Here is an 18,065-nt window from a genome sequence, read left to right on the forward strand (position 1 = left end):
TCCGTGGTAAATCATTTCTGTTCCTCCCCTTTATTTCTCTGGTGAGGCACAAAGCGGGTTTGGGTCGGCCTTTGTACAGCACTGGCGGTCAGCGGGGAGATGCTCCAAAAATGTGTCAGATCCTGCTCCTTTGGAAGTCTCTGGACGTTTTGCCCTCCGTTGTGGTGTGTGGCCGGTATTGGCTGATGTGTCATTTGTCTTAGGCTCTCGATTGCAATGAGTAAGGCCCATGTGACACCTGTGTTAGAGGCAAAGCTGCATAGCCCAGCATGGGGATAGCAGCAGAGCTGTCTGGGGGGAGCCCAGGGCTAGGATAGCAGCAGGGGGGTGGGCTGTGCATTGGGATTGAGGAGCAGAGTCTGAGTGGGGCTCAAGGCTGGGATACTAGGGGCTGGGGTGCAGCGGAGCAGTCGTGGGAGGCAGAGCCGGTGAGGGGTGGAGTGTGCCTGGGGCCTGCTGATGCAGTGAGAAGGGGAGATTGAGCAATCGAGCTTGCAGGGATGGGAAAGCAGGACCAGCACCTCCCCCTGGCTGAATCCTGAGGGGCTCTGGGCCTGTCCCAGCGGCAGCTGCCTGCAGTGCAATTGGGTCCCATTGTGGCGTTGTTCGCTTCGCTGCAGTGACTTGCCTGCGATGCCCCAGGCTGGCCTTGCCTGCAGTCAACCTCTCCCCGGAACTGGCCGAGGCCCGCGGGCATCACTGCCAGCAAAGCCACTCTCCGGCCCTGGCCTCTGCCCTGTGCACCTGGCTTCCACTAACCAGTGACATTGGATCTCCGCCTGCGACAGGGCAACCGCAGGCTCCTCTGTCTGCTTCCTCCCTGCCTAGGTGGAGTGCCGGCTGGGGCTGGACTGACACCCTGGAGACCTCCGCATCCCTTGGGTGCCTGGGCAAACAGCCCTGCTCTGAAGAGCCCCCCCACTTTCATGCCATGGAGACCTAGATGCCGCAAACCTGACACCCGTCAAACTCATTTCATGCAGCCCGCTGCACAGTAACGGCTTTTAATTGTGAGGCTTTGGGGGCCACAGGTTCTTTAATGGCTGCAAGGAGCTGCCCTGAGAAAACCAGCACCTTTAGCAGCTCCCTGCAGCGCACTGGGTTCAGGGCTGATGTGGCTGGAAGAGCGCCCCCTATTGACTCACCAGTGCAAGCTGCTGCAGCACCTGGGAGGTTCTCTTCCAAACGTGGACCAGATTGGGGCAGTACCTAAGCCTAATTACATTCCTCCTTTGATTAATTGCCACCCGTCAGGCTGTAGTGGGACCAGCACAGATGCTCATCTGCAGGGAAGGTTTTACTTTTGGGGTCTAATATCTTCCGTAGAGGGCAGCTCCTGGGATGCGGAGAAGCCAGCAGCTCCCCAGCGGTGGGAATCGAACCTGTGACCCCTCCATCAGCCAAATTAAAACGGACAGCCAGGGGTTCCTTTAGCGAGGGTTTGGATGCTTTCATTTCCGGGGGCCAGAAAGCGGTGGGCATGTGTTCCCCCAAATCCAGGTTTCTTAAGGGGTGGCCTGTGAGGGCGAAATGGGACAGGCACAGGGCCGTGTAGTATATTTCTTCGGGGAGGTGTGGGGTGTGTGAATTCTAGTCCCTGCATGGCAGGGACCCAGTTCTACTCTGCTTGTGCCCCCCTTCTTCCCACAGGGACCTGGATCCCATTGGCCATAGAGTCCCTCTTTTCTCTTACCCACGTCGTGCGGGAGCCGGTGTCGCCGTGGGGCAGGTTTCAGCAGCCTCCCGCATGCTCCACCATCCAGGGCCAGCCTCCTCGTGCTTCAGGTCACAGTCCCCTTTGGCCCAGCTGCCCCGCGGAGCAGCTGGATCCAGGTTTGGCCCTGCAGGCGGAGCGATGCTCTGGATTGCGGTGGGAGCAGCTGCACTAAGTCAGTCCAGCACCACTGATTAAAAGGATTCAGGCCCTGGGTGCCCCCCAGCCCCAGCTCTGCAGCCTGTGGAACTTTGAGCAAGTGCAAAACCTTTGGGGAAGGGGGCGCATTTGTTCCCCCCGCTAATTGATGCCACCAGGGCACCAAGCAGCCTCTTACCCCAACCCTGAGGGGGAGACAAAGCCATATGCTGCGTTAGTGTGAGCCCAGCAGCTGAGTGCTGGAGAGGTGCAGGGGAGGGGAGCTCGGCGGTGTGTGGAGATCAGGCCAGGCTATCAGAGCGGGGAGGCAGGCAAGGGCTGACCTGGTGCCTCCCTTGGTGAGGGGTTGTTTTCCCAGGGAGCTCTGGCTCTGGTCTCCCCTTCCTACGCTGGGAGCTGTTTGACTTCGCAGGCCTGGGTTGTGCACCGTCCAGCCACGTTCTCGGTGAGCTGGCAGCAAACCGGGCAGGGGAGGGTGGCTCTGAGGGCTGCATGCCCACCCTTTAACTGTGCCCATGCCAGCCAAGGTAGCCTTGTCTGCTGGTCTGTTCCCAGCACGCCCGCTCCGAGGAAGCTGCTGGTACCTTTGCTTGACCTCTGCAGCCCCTGGGTTGCAGTGGAGGAAGCCCAGCTGCTAAGAGGCCTTCTGGAGTCATCGCCTCCCTCCGACCTTCCAGCCCACTGTAGGCTGCCAAGGCATTGGCCATAAACTGGGATCACGGCGTTGGGGGGGGTGAGGGGCTGGGGCAGGAGGGCAGAGTGGCCAGGGAAGGCATGGGGGGACCCTACCATTTGCCAGTGGGACCTTTGACCGACACGGCGTTTCTGACCCGCGCGGAGTGCCCCCCATTTTCACCCTGCTCATGGCCTCACCCGTGTCTTTGGCAGCGGCTGGGCTCGGGGAGGGAAAGTCGTAAACTCTGCATGGCTGAAGCTAAGCTCCTAAACCTGAGCTTAATGCGGGGGCAGAGCTCCACCGAGTGCAGCCCTGGGGACTAGACCTCACTGCTGGGGACCCATGTGGCAAGGACAGGGGCTCACGGTGGTGGTTGGTCCCTTCCCCTGGGCGTCGCATTTATGTGCAATTGACATAAAAGCTCAGAATCTGCCACCCCACTCTGTTTTGCTGGCTCGGTGGAGCCTCAACTGATCCCTTTGGCCAGGGACAACCCTGCAATGAGGAGTGTTTGGGGGAGGGATTTGATCTGTTGCCTTCATCGGCCCAGCCCTCTAATGCCCTGCAGTGGGAGCTGAACCCAGCCCCACTTCCGCTGGCCTTACAAACTGTACCATCAAGGGGTAACTGCCCAGGCCGAACCTGGTGCCCCCCCCGCAGGTGTAACAATGACAAGATGAGTGTGTACAAAAATAACCGCTCTGCAAGTGTCACTGATGGGGAGATAGTGTCCGGGGCTGGGGGCCCAATCCATGAGGGCGTGGAGAGGACTGGGACGGATGCGGAGAGCACGGAGGGCCCTGAGTGCAAGTGGGACATGCCCGAGTCTTGATTGTCCTGTGGGATCATCCAGTTCTCCATCCCCTATAAACCTGAATGCCCTTGCTCCTTGGCTAGGATTTCCATAGGTGCCTAAGGGAGTAAGGTGCTTCCAGGCCCCCATGAGATACAAACCCCCAACTCCCATAATCTTTTACTGGCTGAGGAGGAGGAGAAAGGCAAGGCCCCCTCCCACCTCACTCACAGCTTCCCCTCCTCTATCAGCTTGTTCAAGCCCTGGCAGATCTTCTGCAGGTGGGGCCGGTAGGGCTCCCCGGAGCTGTAGAGCTGGCTGAGCAGGTCGTCGTTGGCGAAATGGTCAAAGACGTGGCGGATGCGGCCGTGGGACTTGGCCGTCAGGTGCTTCTCCACCAGCTGCAGCAGCATATCCCGGCAGTCCTGCAGCAGCTGGCTCAGCACGCCCGGCTCGAAGGTGAACTCCACCTCATAGAAGCTGACGGCTGTCATGGCGCCCTGGTGCAGCTTGCGTTTGAACTCCTCCGCCAGGCCCAGCTCGCTGGCGCTGAAGCGGTTGTTGCGGTACAGCACGCTGACCTTAACAGCCACCTTGATGAGGTTCTTGATGACCTTCTGGGCCTCGGACCGGTTCTGGGTGTGCAGCTTGGAGACCCGGTACAGCTCGTCCAGGATCTCGCTGCTGGTGTCGTCCAGGAATACATTCGCCACCGACTTGCTGGCCATGTGGCTCAGGATCTTCTTCTCAGCCTGCATGGCCAGGTTCCTGGAGCTGAATGTCTCCATTGTGGCTGCAGGGCAAATAAAGAGATGCTGCTGTTATGGAGTGTGGGGACGACAGGGTTGGGACTCAGCAGAGCAAGCTTTGAGTCCTAGCTCTGCCCGTATGTATCTTCCTGTATTTATATGAGGAACTACAGAAGGGATATGGACAAATTAGAGAGAGTCCAGCGGAGGGCAACGAAAATGATTAGGGGGCTGGGGCACATGAGTTACGAGGAGAGGCTGAAGGAAGTGGGGTTATTTAGTCTGCAGAAGAGAAGAGTGAGGGGGGATTTGATAGCAGCCTTCAACTACCTGAAGGGAGGTTCCAAAGAGGATGGAGCTCGGCTGTTCTCAGTGGTGGCAGATGACAGAACAAGGAGCAGTGGGTTCAAGTTGCAGTGGGGGAGGTCTAGGTTGGTTATTAAGAAACACTATTTCCCTAGGAGGGTGGTGAAGCACTGGAATGGGTTACCCAGGGAGGTGGTGGAATCTCTTTCCTTAGAGGTTTTTAAGGTCAGGCTTGACAAAGCCCTGGCTGGGATGATTTAGTTGGGGTTTGGGTCCTGCTTTGAGCAGGGGGTTGGACTAGATACCTCCTGAGGTCTCTTCAAACCCCGATCTTCTCTGTTTCTATGAGTGTAACGTGCAGTAGTGCTAATCTGGGGGGGGGTGATGCCCCTTCTTTCCGCTGGCCTGAGCGACTCCTTGAGGGGCTGGGTTCTCTGCCCCAAGTGCTCTGGAGGGCTCCCCTCCATGGCCTCACCTGGCCTGCTGAGCGTCAGAGCTCTGACTGCATGACCCCAAGGGAACATCAGCACTAACTTTGTTCACCGTACTGTGGACTGGGGCTAATGATCTAGATTGGAATACAGGGGATCTGAGTTCTAGCCCATGCCCTGTGCTGATCTATGGGTGATTCTTTGCTTTCTCCATGCCTCAGTTTCCCCATCTGTAAGATGGGGCTGATGATGCTGCTGTCCTCTGTTAAGGGCTAGGGAATTTTTGTTACCATCATTCCTTCTCCAGTAACCTGTCCCCTCCATCGCTCAGCAAATATCCAGGCTCTGTGTGTCTTGTGGACCCCTTTACAGACTGCGATTTGGGGTCATGGCAGACAGCCCCTCTCCTCTAGTGCCCTCCGCATCCCACCCCATTGCAGTTAGCAGCACCGTGTTCTTTTTCTGCCATTGCTCCGGAGCCGGCCATCTCCCAGATGGCGGGGGCTGGGGGGGAGGGGATGTGGATCAAACCGTCCCAGTGCAGCCCCAGCAGAGGGTACATCACTTGCAATTCTCACCTGAAGCTCGCGGACATTTCTGACTCTCAGCAAAGTGCCGATGAGACACAGGCACCCCAGTGCAAAACTGCTCCGGGGAGAGGCTGTGCCACATTCCCTGTGCACAGATGTCCTGCCTGGCTGCATCTCCATTAGCAGCAAATTTATTCCTGGCGAAACCAGAGGCCGGCAGGTGTTAATTCCCCTCAGTGCCAATTTATACCCACTGGGGAACTGGCTCAAAGACAGAGCAGGGCACAGCTTGGGCAGACACAGGGCATGGTTCCCAGCCACGCTGGCCCTGCTCAAGTCCCGCTGCCTTGTCTTGGAGGGGATGCCCCTGGAGCGTGAGCATTCAGTGGCTCGCTTGACCGGAGCGGGAGCAGTTCGGTGTGGTCCTCGAGGCTCAACGCTGCTAAACAGAGTTTTGCCCACTTCTCATTTTGGGGTTCATGGTGTTTACCCACTTCTCATCTGGGGGCTGAAGTGCTGACTTGCTCCTCTGATAAGCCCAGCTTGGCTGCACGTCCCCCCAACAGCTGATGTGCATCTCTACCAGCTGGTCGTGCCCAGCAACAGATGAGGCACTGAAATTATGGCTTGCCGAAGTCCGCAGTGAGCCAGCCATTGCTTGGCACATGTGGATTGACTGGAGACATCTGCCGGCCGTTACACCCTGTATTTTGTACAACTTGAAGTAATTTGCTAGACTAACCCCATTCACCATCAGGGCATCTCTGCACCCCTTCGTGCCTCTGATGCCCATGCGTGGCCTGGAACACTTAAAAGGTTCGTTTACTCCTTTTTTTTTACCGCTGGGGCAGTGAATGGCTGTGCTGGATGACAGAGGCTTCTGAGGTGAGGATTTGCCAGGAATTGGGCTGAGACCCACCAGCCTCTGACACAGACTCCCTCTTTTTCACTGTCACATCTCCTTCGCAGCAGTGCCAGTCTAGGAACAAGAGCTGGCCTGGATGTACAGGCCATTGGGGGTGTCAGAGTCCTGGTGTTAAATCCGGATCTCCCCCTCTGTGAGATGCAAACCACTAATCCTACGCTGTGCCCCAGAGTAGCCTCGGCACTCCGTTATCAAAGCACTCTACAAAGGAAGGGCAGTGTGGTTATACCTGTTTTAGAGCTGGGGAAACTGAGGCAGGTGGGGAAACTGAGGCAGATTGACTTGCTCCAGTTCATCCACCAGGCCACTGACTGAGTGGGAATGGAAACCAGGTTTTGTGTGTCCCAAACCAGTGCTCTGTCCACAGATCTACCCTCCAGTCAATGGTTAGACTGGTAATGACACAAACAACATCCTGGACTCTGCAGTGGAAACCTGCCTAGGTTTAAAGTTCCTCTTGGACCATATTTGGCATTAGGCCTGCAAAGTACACTTAACGGCTGGAGCTGCTGGCGGGGTGGGAGGACACTGGGCCCATAACCCAGAGGTGAATGGAGCAAACCATTCTCTGCTAGCTCCCTGCCTCCTTCCGAGATGAAGGATGGTCCAGTGGCTAGGGCACTATCTTAGCAGTCCTGGGTTCAAGTCCCTCCTCTGCTACAAACTTCCAGCGTGAGCTTGGGCAAATCACCTAGCAGCTCAGAGCCTCAGTTTCCCATCAGCTCAATGGGGATAATTGCTCTGTGTTGTGGGGAAAAATACATTACAGGTGGTGAGGGGTTCAATAATCAAGTAAGGGGGCTAGCTAAGTCCATAGAAGACAGACAGAACACCTTACAAACATCTGCAAATATACAGACAAATTCAAATGAACAGCCAGGATTTTCTGTATTGAGGATTTGGAGTTTCATTTCTGGGGGGGCCTGATTCTGAGAAAGCGCTGAGCATGGGTCCCCTCGCAAATCCTGGTTCCTTAAGGGGTGACTTCAGCGCAAGTGTTGTGATATTTGGTATTTTTCTTCAAGCCCCAGCTCCCGGAATCCTGTGATTATACAAGAATCTCAGCTTTCATTTAAAAACAAAGCAGGTTTCTAGCCCTTGTGGGGGCAGAGAAAAGCTGGATCCCCACCTCCAATGGCTCAAAACCCTGAAGATGAACAAAAAAGCTTCTTCCCCCAAAATGTATTATTTGTTTTTAAAAATCTCATGAGTTTTCAGCCAATCTTGTGATTGGGGTGTGTGGGAGCCTGTTTCATGGCTTTTCAACTGCTCAGCTGGGTGCCCCAAAATCACTAGTCACCCTTCTAAGTCTTGGCCCCTGATATTTGCTTTCTGGTGCTTCTCACCCCCAAAAGATTCCAGGCTGAAATGCAGCCACCTGTGGTTCTCAGCGCACAGCAATACTGAGCAACTTTAGGGCAGGAAGCACCAAAAACTACATACGGAATGTGGCTGAAATCGCAGGGGGTCAGTACATGGGGTCAGTACTAACGGTGAGGGGAGAGTGCCCCCTATTGAGGCCAAAGAGCCTGGAGAAGGACATGCTGTGTGGAGGGACTGTGATCTACTGGTTGGAGCAGGATGCTTGGGTTCTAGTCCCAGCTCTGGGAAGGGAGTGGGGTCTAATGGTTAGAGCTGGGGAGGGGGCTGGGAGTCAGGATTCCTGGGTTCTATTCCTGCTCCCTACAGCTCAACGCCCCCTAGCCCCGCATTGGGGTCAGCTGCTGACATCTCAGCCCCACACTGTGGCCCTAGTGGTGCTCTGCCTGGATTGTGACACGGCTGAATCAATCGAGCCGGGGGGAGGAAGAGGAGGGTGGATCGGCTAGAGGAAGGCTCCTGGTTAGTCTGCCTGAGGGGCCCTGCTGAGGAAGGGATGGAGGACAGTGCCCTTGCCAGTTTAATGGGGCCCCGGTGGATGGTATTGTTTGGATAATTGCAGATTCCTCCTTGAGGGAATTTCCGCTCGGTGTGAGGTCCCAGACTGAGTCTGGCTGTCCCCAGCTGGAGCGGGGTCTGGGCAGCCAGGGTTCCCAAGTGTGTGAGTGGAAGGGGAGGAAAAACCAGCTGCTGGATGGAGGGGGCACACCCCATTATAAGCCGTGGGCAGGGCTGAAGCCAGAAAGGGCTGGAGACAAAAGTCCTGGCAGAGGAAGGGTGGGCTCGGCCTCTGCAGATCTTGGTTCTATTTCTGGGTCGGCCCCACTCTGCCGAGGTGGGCAAATCAGAGCATCTCTCTGTGCCTCAGTGCCCCGCCTGCAAAACAGGGCTCGGCGCCAGGTCTCATTTTGAAAGAGAACAGTGCCCCCTAGTGCCACACCGGGGTCCCCACCAACCGGGAAGAGAGGGCGCCCCCTACTGAGCCCCCAGCCTGCTCCATGCAGCACAGCGCCCCCTACCGTCACACTGGGGCCAGCACTGACTGCAAAGGACCAGCGCCCCCTATTAGTGCCCCCCGCTCCCTGCAGCACAGCGCCTCCTAGTGCTGCACTGAGGTCAGCACTAACTATAAAAGGACAACGCCCCCTATTGTCCCCCCTGCTCCCTGCACCTCCTAGTGCCACACAGGGGTCAGCAGTGACCCAAGAGGGAGAGTGCCCCCTACTGAGCACCCCCCCCCCGCCAGCTCCCTGCAGCACAGCACCCCCTGCCACTGGGGTCAGCACAAATGGACAGCGCCCCCTATTGAGTTCCCCCCTCTCTGCAGCACAGCACCCCCTAGTGCTCGGGAGGATAAATCCAGCAATGACTGTGAGCAGGAGCAGGTGAAGGGAGCCTGAGGAAAGCAACCAGCCCAGCTCTGCAGACTCCAGCACATGTCGAATCCCACCCGGCCCCTTCTCCCGCCCAACCACAATCGCAACCCCGTCCCCTATATAGCTCCCCATGAAACAGCCCCTCTCCAGTTTGGAGCCCTGATTCTCAGAACTTCTTGGGTCACTGGGTACCTCTCTCCTGTAGGGTTCCTTGGGAGTTCGGTGCCTAAATATCTTTGAGACGCTGAGCCTCGATTCTTGCACCTGGGGCAGGGAGGCCTTTAATCCTCCTTTATGTTCCCCCAGGTCCAGGGCTGCCCAAGGCCCTTGTAAAGCAGGGCAGCCCTGGGAGAGTCCTGTCCTAATGCAAGGGGAGTGGGGAGCGACTGCCAGGGTGGTGCAGAGTTGGGAGGCTTTGCAAAGGGGATGGTGCAGTGATGCAGGAGTGGGCTGGGCTAATGCAGGGGGTTGGGGGCAATGGCGCTGCAGGGCTGGAGTGTCAGTGTGGATGGCATTGCAGGGGGATGGTGCAGAATCAGGGGACATTGCAGGGGGATGGTGCAGTGTTGCAGGGGGAGGGGTCGTGCAGTATCAGGGGGCTGGAATTGTAGGGGTGGTGCAGGGGGATGGTGCAGTGTTGCAGGGGGAGGGGTGGTGCAGAATCGGGGCTGGCGTTGCAGGGGGTGGTGCAGGGGGATGGTGCAGCGTTGCAGGGGAAGGGTGATGCAGTATCGGGGGGGCGGGGGATGGCATACCGGTGCAGGTTGGGGAGGAGGCGGGGGCAGGTTCTGCATGCGTCTCAACAGGCTGTTTCAGCAGCACTGCCCACGCAACCTGTATCTTTAGGCCTCTTGCTCTCCTGGCTTTGGCAAGGAGGGAAATTCCCAGCATGTGGCAGAGCTTGCAGAGAGGGAGCCGAGATTGTCACCCTGGCACCCCAAGGCGTCTCCATTTGTGTCACCAGTGGCTACGCTGGATTGATACCCTCCCTCGTGCTCTGGGCCAGCCGGACAGAGGCTGCCCGCCCCACCTCCCTTACTGCAAAGCTGCCAGGAAGTGCCTCTTACCGCAGAAGATACAGTAGTTGCAAAAATGAGCTTGAAGCAAACACTTTCTCTTCCCCTATATCTGGGCCTGGCCGCCTCGTGAGGAACCGGGCAATCAGACTCTAGATTTCTAAGACAGCAGCATGGGAAGGCCCCAGCCGTCCTCCGGGCTTGGTGCTGCACAGACACAGCACGAGAGACACCCCTTGCCCTGAACAGCCGGCAATTGAAATAGACCAGACAGCCCTGTTAGCTGAGTGGGGAAACCGAGGCACAGAGCGATCCTGTGATAGGTCGAAGGGCAGAGCGAGACCTTGCACTCTCTCGAGTGCTAGTGAGCGCACTACCAACACCGAGGCCAGCCTTCTGGGTGGGCTGGGAAGCTTAATTAATGTTGGCGAAGCTCTTTGAGATCCTTGGTTAGAGATTGTTAGAGATGAAAGTTTCTCTCTCTCTCGCTGTCTCACGTGCACACAGCTTTACTTCCTGTTTTTCGCCTTGCCTCTTAGCATAACATCTGTGTCTCTTCCTGAGCCCGGGTCTGGTGCTTCCCAGAAAGGCCGGATTTGTCCGACCCCTGTTCCACCTTCCCCATTGTCCGTTCGATTAAGACGATGTCTTGGGAGCGCGAAGGGGGAGGATGAACATCTTAGCACAGATGAGACCCGGAAATGGGAATTCTGGAAGCAGGGGCCTTCTTTGGCTCTTGGCCAGGGTGGGGGGTATGAGCCTTTAGGTTCAAATGGCTCTTTGTTCATTTAGTTTTTATTTTTTATTATTAGCCCAACTGAAAATGCTCAAAAGATTTGAGTGCAGTCAGCAGATTGAGGAGAAGATAGTGCTGAGATGCAACTCAGGCTCCACCCAGCAACCCCCAAGCTCCTCCCACAATCCTATGATCAGCGGTGAAATAGTTAATATTATACACCACCATCATCAGGACGCAGTTAGCAAGCCACTGAGATAATGGAAGTAGCTCAGACTCCACTGACCAACCCCAAACTCTTACCACAGTTGCAAGGCAGCTGGATATTTTGGCTACAAATGTGGCCACCAGTGAAATAATTAACCACCTTGACATTTATATGATAATCATTAGGGTTCAGAGTTAACAAACCTATTGACATAAATGAAGTGGTTCAGACTCCACACACTAACCCCAGGGTAACTGGATGTTTCCCTTAAAAGGTGCTCAGCAGTGAAATAGTTATCCATGGTGACACTGATCTTCTCATCATCATTATGGTTCAGAGTTAACAAAGTAATTTACATGAACTGGGGAGCTCAGGCCAGCTCCAGCCACCAGCCCCAAGCTCCTCCTGCAACCCCAAGCTTAGCCCATAGAAAGCAACTGGACTTTTGCTGGCTAAAAAAGGAAACAACCTTAGCGTTTGCACCTGCATTATTAGGGTTCAGAGTCAACAGCCTGCCAAGCTAAAGGGCATCACTCATGCCTTCTCTCTCAGCTATCAATTCAGGCTGCCCTGTCTGCAGACTCAGGAAGGCAGCACTCCCTAGGGTCACTCTGGGGATGTGACGAAATTCTGTGCCTTTGGCTGCAGACATCTCCACAGCTGCTTGGCTGTGTTTTGGCAGCAGCAGGATCCTCTGCGTGCTGAGTCAATCATCTGCCCCCGGGCTTGGATAACAGTAGCTTTCATTAGGCTGGCTGAGTGACTGCATCTCATCTGGGGAGACTGGCAGCCCTGCTGAGCCGATGAGGCGGAGTGGTGCAGCCAGCCGTTGTGGCAAATCACAGGGGAAGGGCAGACACTTGCCTTGTGTCGCTCACTGGTGTAGCTGCCAGCAGCTGATCCGGTGAACCTGATCTTTAGATACAACTAGCTGTGCGCGCTGGGCTGCTCCCTGATTCCTCTGTTACTGGAGTCCTTTGTCCCATCTCCCACTCCAGCCCAGGCAAGGAATGGGGCCTCCCGGCCAAAGAGCCTGGAGAAGGACATGCTATGTGAAGGGAGTGTGGTCTAGTGGTTGGAGGAGGATGCCTGGGTTCTAGTCCCAGCTCTGGGAAGGGAGTGGGGTCTAATAGTTACAGCGGGGGGCTGGGAGTCAGGATTTCTGGGTTCTATTCCTGGCTCTGGAAAGGGAGTGGGGTCTAGTGGTTAGCGAAGTGAGCCTTAGGGGCCAGGACTGGATTCCATCCCTGGTTTGAGGAGGGGAATGGCGTCTACTGATTCCAGCATAGGACTTGGGGTGTCAGGATGTCTGGGTTCTCTTCCCGGCTCTGCCACGGAGTGGCTGTGGGACCTCATACCAGTCACCGCCTTTCCGCTTGCCCTGGTTAAACTCCTGCCCTGTAGCACAGAAACTGCCCAGCAGCACAGCCTGCTCAGCTCCTTCCTGCTGCCCGGTGATGGCTTCAGCAGATGCATCCTCTTCCCCCAGCCTCCAGAATCCCCTTCTGCTCCTGGAAGGATACAGCCATTTGGGAGGAAGCTGGGCTAGCCAGACCAGGGGTCCTGGAGAAGTCATTTGTTCCAGCGGAGGAGAATGCTAGCCCTGCAGGCTGGCTTGAGCTAAGGTGGAGAGGGACTGGGGGATGGCTCCCATCTGGGGGATGAATGGCAGGCTCTGTAAGCGGTTTGTCCCAGCCTGGGGCTTTTCACATGGACGGTGGCAGTGGTGTCTAGTGGTTACAGCAAGGGACTTGGGAGTCAGGACTTCTGGATTCTGTCTGGAGGAGAATGTTTCTAGTAGTTAGAGCAGGGGTGATTTGACATCAGGACTCTGGGGTTTTAGTCCTCGCTCTGACTTGCTCTGTGACCTTTGGCACATCTCTGGGCCTCAGTTTCCCCATTTGTACAGTGGCGATAATCCTGACCCACAGGGCCTTTGCAAAGGTCCTAAGTGCCAGTGCAGACCTGGAAGCCACAACAATCCTCCTGAGCCCTTTGCAAACACAAACTCAGCCTGCTGCCAACCCCGGGGAGAAAGCCCAATTATCCCTGCATTGCACCCAGGGAGCCTGAGCCATCCAGGTGAACTGACTTGCTTCAGGCCCCACGGCAACTCAGTGCCAGAACTGGGATGAGATTCACAGCCTCCCGCTGCCCCTCGGTCTGAGACTTCCTCCCAGGGCAGAGCCAGCAGTCACGGGTTAGTCAACCCCACGGGGGTCTGACGGCTGACGGCCAGGACTAGTCCCAGCATGTGTCATCGCAGGGTAGGGCTGGGAACGGTGGCTCCTGTCCCTGTGCAAACAGTTTCTCACTGGGCTCTCACTGAAGCTAGACAGGTCTGCAAGGAAGTGACTCTCCTGATGGGGTGTGCGTGGGCCTCCGCCAGCCTGACTTGCTGCCACGCAGCCCTGAACCTGGGCGCAGGGCAGTGAACTGTAGCCCGCAGCCTCAGCGGCCTGGAGGCAAACGTTCGGCGGCAGGAGAGTTCAGATGAGGGAACAGCTGGGAAATGTCACTGTCCTGCCGGCCACACCGCCAGCAAACCCAGAGCAAACTGCAGTCTGGTTGTGCCACAGCTGCAGCACTGTCAAGTGGCCAGCCCGGTCTCCTGGATTCTATTCCCAGATAGAGGAGAGAGTGTTAGCTAGTGATTAGAGATGGAGAGTCAGGACTCCTGGGTTCTATTGCTGGCTCTGGGAGGGGGGCGAGGACTAGTGGTGAGAGTAGAGGACTGAGAGACAGGACTCCTGGGTTCTATTGCTGGTTCTGGGAGGGGAGCGAGGACTAGTGGCGAGAATAGAGGACTGGTAGTCAGGACTCTTGGGTTCTGTTGCTGGTTCTGGGAGGGGAGCAAGGACTAGTGGTGAGAGTAGAGGACTGGGAGACAGGACTCTTGGGTTCTGTTGCTGGTTCTGGGAGGGGAGCAAGGACTAGTGGTGAGAGTAGAGGACTGGGAGTCAGGACTCCTAGGTTCTGTTGCTGGTTCTGGGAGGGGAGCGAGGACTAGTGGTGAGAGTAGGGGACTGGAAGCCAGAACTCCTGGGTTCTGTTGCTGGCTCAAGGAGGGCAGTAGGGCCTAGTGATGAGGGCTGGGGCCAAGGAGCTAGGACTCCTGGGTTCTAGTCCTGCCTCAACCAATGACTTGCCTACAGCATTTTGTTCAAGTTATACTCACTCTATGCTCAGTTTCCCCCAGGATAAAATGGGGACATTGATCATTCCAGGGCTTGTGAGGCATCTAGGTTTTCAGAACCCTGGAGCAAAGAGACCCTGAAGTGTCAGACATGCTCTGACTCAGCCGCATGCCTGGCACAGGCCCAGCCAGCGGCTTTGCTAAGACCACACACACCTCTCCCTGCTGCTGGCACTGCATACAGCCCAGGAGACCAAATCGCCTTCTCAGGATGGTTTAATTTAGTTCCCTGCCTATTAATATCCCTGTCAAGCATCCGGCACAGCACTCGGCCATCAGAAAGCTAATGGGCTTTCCCACGGGGATACCCTACGGGGGCAGAGTGCCAGAGCTCAGTAATAATCAGACCAAGCTTTTGCCATCTGTAGCTCTCAAAGAATTTCCCCAGGGAAGTCAGTATTGTCACCCCCGTTACACAGATGGGGAAACTGAGGCACAGAGGCGGGACGTCCCTTCCCCAAGGTCACCCTGCAGCAGGGCCAGGAATAGAACACAGGTCCCAGGCCAGTGCTCTAAGCACTGGGTGACACTGCCTCCCTGTGATGGGGAGCAGGACAGCCGCCCATCTTGGCTGACATGGTGGGAGTTGGAGCAGGGATCTAGGCTGGGGGCTGTAACTCCACTGACCAGTGGGCTACAATTATCTTATCCAGGGTGATGTCCTGTTAACCCCTCCTTGCCCGATCATGGGGCAAGCAATGCAGCCAGGCTCCTCTCTCTACTCTGCCAGCAACTGCCCCCTCCCGCGCCCTCCCCACCGACCGCACTGACTCCAGCTACCTGCGCCATTGCCGGGCCCTGCCTCGGCCAAGCAAAGCGGCATCTCAGGAGATCTGAAGCCCCACCACGATTGGGGCTTACTGCCCCCTACGGACCAGAAAAGCCCTGACCCTCCCCAGCCCCACTAGCCTTTCACTGCTCCCTGTGCCCCTGCTTGGGGGTGTGGGTCCAGTGCACCTTGTTATGCAGGGGAAGGGGGTGCTGTGATGCATTTATCCTGGGTCAGTGGGTTTGCTGAGATCTCCCTTCCCCCTGCCTCAGCTGCTCCTGCCTTAGGTGAATGGACTCATTCACCGGGGACACACATCCATCGCCTGGGGAACTAGCCTCCTTTGCGCTCAGAGGATCTGGGGTGTCCGGGGCGGGCAGCCTCCATTCTTCCAGTACTTCAGCTCTAGGGCAGCAGGCAGAGCCTTTGCCCCCCCTGGGACAGGCCAGCTTCGCTGAGAGAAGGGCAGAGCTGCCTGTGGCGTGAGACACACGTGTCTGCTCAGAAGCCTCCTGGCCTCCCCCCGCCCCCACTTCTGGTCTCAACCCCAGCAGACAATGCAGCCTGGCCTGGAAATGGTTAAACCCTTCCCAGCTGGGTGCTTCCCACCCAAGAGTCCTGACTCTCAGCCCCCCGCTCCAACCCACTGGACCCCACTCCTCACCCAAGCCAGGTCGAGAAGCCAGGAGTCCTGACTCCCAACCCCACTGCTCTAACCACTAGGCACCATTCCCCACCCAGAAGTGAGACCAGAACCCAGGAGTCCTGACTCCCAGCCCCCCTGGCTCTAACTCACTGGACTCCATCCTTTCCCAGGGCTAGGTAGAACCCAGGAGTCCTGACTCCCTGCCTCCGTCCCTGTACCACCCTTAGTAGGGCAAAGACCTCCCCTAGCCAGCATCCTCTCCATCTCTGGCACTCCGAGGTGCATTTGGAAAGGGCAGGGTAGGAGTATCAGGGCGAGGAAGGAAGCGAGCGAGACGCCTGGCCCTGTTGCAGCACTAACCTGTGCCAGGATCCAGCCCCGTGTCCCAGCCTGATCTCCAACCATCCCCCATTCCATCCTCGGTGACTCAGAGCCACTGCCTGTCGCAACTCGTTATGGTGGAAACTGAACTGAAAATGACACCCCCATCCCCTGCAAACAGCCCTCCTTCCTTCCCGACGCACCTCGTTCTCGACGGGATGGGATGCCCACGTGCCCGCCAACCTGCCCCCTCACCAGCGCAGAAGCCACTCACCGCGTCTCCGGCTGTCACCTGCCGGTATCCCCTGCTCATACAGGCTCCCTTGGAGCAGACTTTGGCATGGAGGAGGACAAAAACCTGAATCGACAGCACACTGACGAGATAACCTTAGTGAAACTTCCTTGAGGAACCGTTGCTGGGGCCCGCCCTCATCAGCTGACGGAACTGACTTATTTTGGGGCTTGAACTGCTCCCTGCAGACACAACTAACAGCCGGCTGGCAGGCAGAGTGGGTCAGATATGGGGGAGATTTTTGTTTCCTCTCTAAACTTCCTGAGATCTTTATCTTGAGGCGGTTTGGCCTTGGTTCAGCCAGATCTCGCCAAGACGAGGAGCCTTCACCCATCTGCCTGATGATCACAACAGGGCTGCAGGGATCAGCTCCTTCCCACCATGGTGGTGCTTTTAATCTCCCTTCAGCAGAGGGGGAAACTGAGGCACAAAGAAGGGAAAGTGACTTGTCTTAGGCCGTGCAATGAGTCACAGAGCTGGGAATGCAACCTGGATGTCCTGACTCCCAGTCCACTGTCTTACTACTGGCCCACACAGCTGGCTTTAATCTTGTTATATAGATTGGGAAACTGAGGCACGCAGCAGGGAAAGTCATTGCACAAGTCAGTGGCAGAGTCATGAATTCTATTCCCTCTTCCAAAGGACCAGGCCCTATGCTCCCTCCAATAATTGGGTCTAGAAAGCTGGAGTCCTCACTCCCAGCCCCCCGCTGCTCTAATCACTAGACCCCACTCCCCTCCCAGAGCCAGGGCTAGAACCCAGGAGTCCTGGCTCTAAGACCTACCTGTTCTAATCACTAGACTCCATTCCCCTCCCACAGCTAGGAAGAGAACCCAGGAGTTCTGGCTCCCAGCCCACCTCCTCTAACCACAAGACAAGCTCCCCGCCTTTGCTGAGCAGCAGTAACTGGGCTTTCAAGAGCTGTTGCTAGCCAATCAGAGCTGAGGCAGCGTGGCTAACACCGGTGGTACCTTGTGCAGGGGTCGGATTCCCAGGGTGGAGTTAGAATCAGAGAAAAGCCCGCTGGGTTTGCAGATGTGGGGCCCCGGCTGTTCGGAAATCCCAGCCTTGAGTCTGTAAACTGAGCACAATGAACCTACCCCTGGGTGGGCTCTCACACCAGGGGGAGGGGGATTGTGGCAGCTAAGGGTCTCAAAGCATCAGACTAGAGGGGATGCTGGCCACATGGAGCCTGGTAGAGTCCTGAGCCGGCAACCCTGACCCCATGCTGCTTTCTGCCAGGTTAGGCCCCTCCTACCCAGGGCCGCCTAGAGGATTCAGGGGGCCTGGGGCAAAGCAATTTCAGGGTCCCCTTCCATAAAAAAAAATTGCAATATTATAGAGTACTATATTCTCATGGGGGCCCCTGTGGGGCCCGGGGCAAATTGCCCCACTTGACCCCCCTCTAGGCGGCCCTGCTCCTGCCACCCCAGGTCACACCATTGCTCCAAGCCCATCCCAGTCGCCTGTCTGCCCTGCCTCCTAGATCAGCCAGCCACACAACCTGGAATCCTGTTTCCTGCCATGCCAGATCTAGCTTCTTGTCTGGCCCCTGCCAATACATTCTGCTGTGGAGGGCAGCCCCCTTCTCCCCTATTTCTGCCTGACCTCAGCTTGCATGCCCTGAATCAGAGATGCTGGTTACTTCTCGCTGGCCTGGCTATTCCGGAGAGGGATGAGAGTTCAGACACACGCTGCGGCTGGCTGGCTGGCATCCATGTGACCGTGTCCCTCTGCAAACATTGTGGGCAGCAGGCCATGGCAGCAGTGCCCAGAAGACTGAGCGCCGTCAAGCCAAATGGCCACCCCGCGGAGTAATCCAGGGGGTAACGAGGAGGGATG

General features: G+C 56.7%; 2 protein-coding genes across 3 annotated transcripts in view; one reads left to right on the forward strand and one right to left on the reverse strand.

Annotated features, from left to right (window-relative positions):
- The window catches only part of LYSMD1 (LysM domain containing 1), an 85,645-nt gene that overhangs the window by 9,651 nt on the left and 57,929 nt on the right, over positions 1 to 18,065 (forward strand). The gene's annotated exons all lie outside the window — the stretch shown is intronic.
- Positions 7 to 16,327, reverse strand: TNFAIP8L2 (TNF alpha induced protein 8 like 2). 2 transcript variants are annotated; one of them, XM_032781260.2, is made up of 2 exons: positions 16,206 to 16,327; positions 7 to 4,135 (listed from the first exon to the last, which is right to left on the reverse strand). In XM_032781260.2, exon 2 carries the CDS (start codon positions 4,128 to 4,130, stop codon positions 3,570 to 3,572), a length of 561 nt encoding a protein of 186 aa, XP_032637151.1. In that variant the 5' UTR covers positions 4,131 to 4,135; positions 16,206 to 16,327; the 3' UTR covers positions 7 to 3,569. The 2 variants fall into 2 exon arrangements, with proteins under 2 accessions (XP_032637151.1, XP_032637152.1); XM_032781261.2 differs by lacking the exon at positions 16,206 to 16,327 and adding an exon at positions 10,107 to 10,211 and having other exon boundaries at positions 2,541 to 4,135.

Source organism: Chelonoidis abingdonii, chromosome 11, assembly GCF_003597395.2.
Source record: "Chelonoidis abingdonii isolate Lonesome George chromosome 11, CheloAbing_2.0, whole genome shotgun sequence".
NCBI lineage: Eukaryota > Metazoa > Chordata > Testudines > Testudinidae > Chelonoidis > Chelonoidis abingdonii.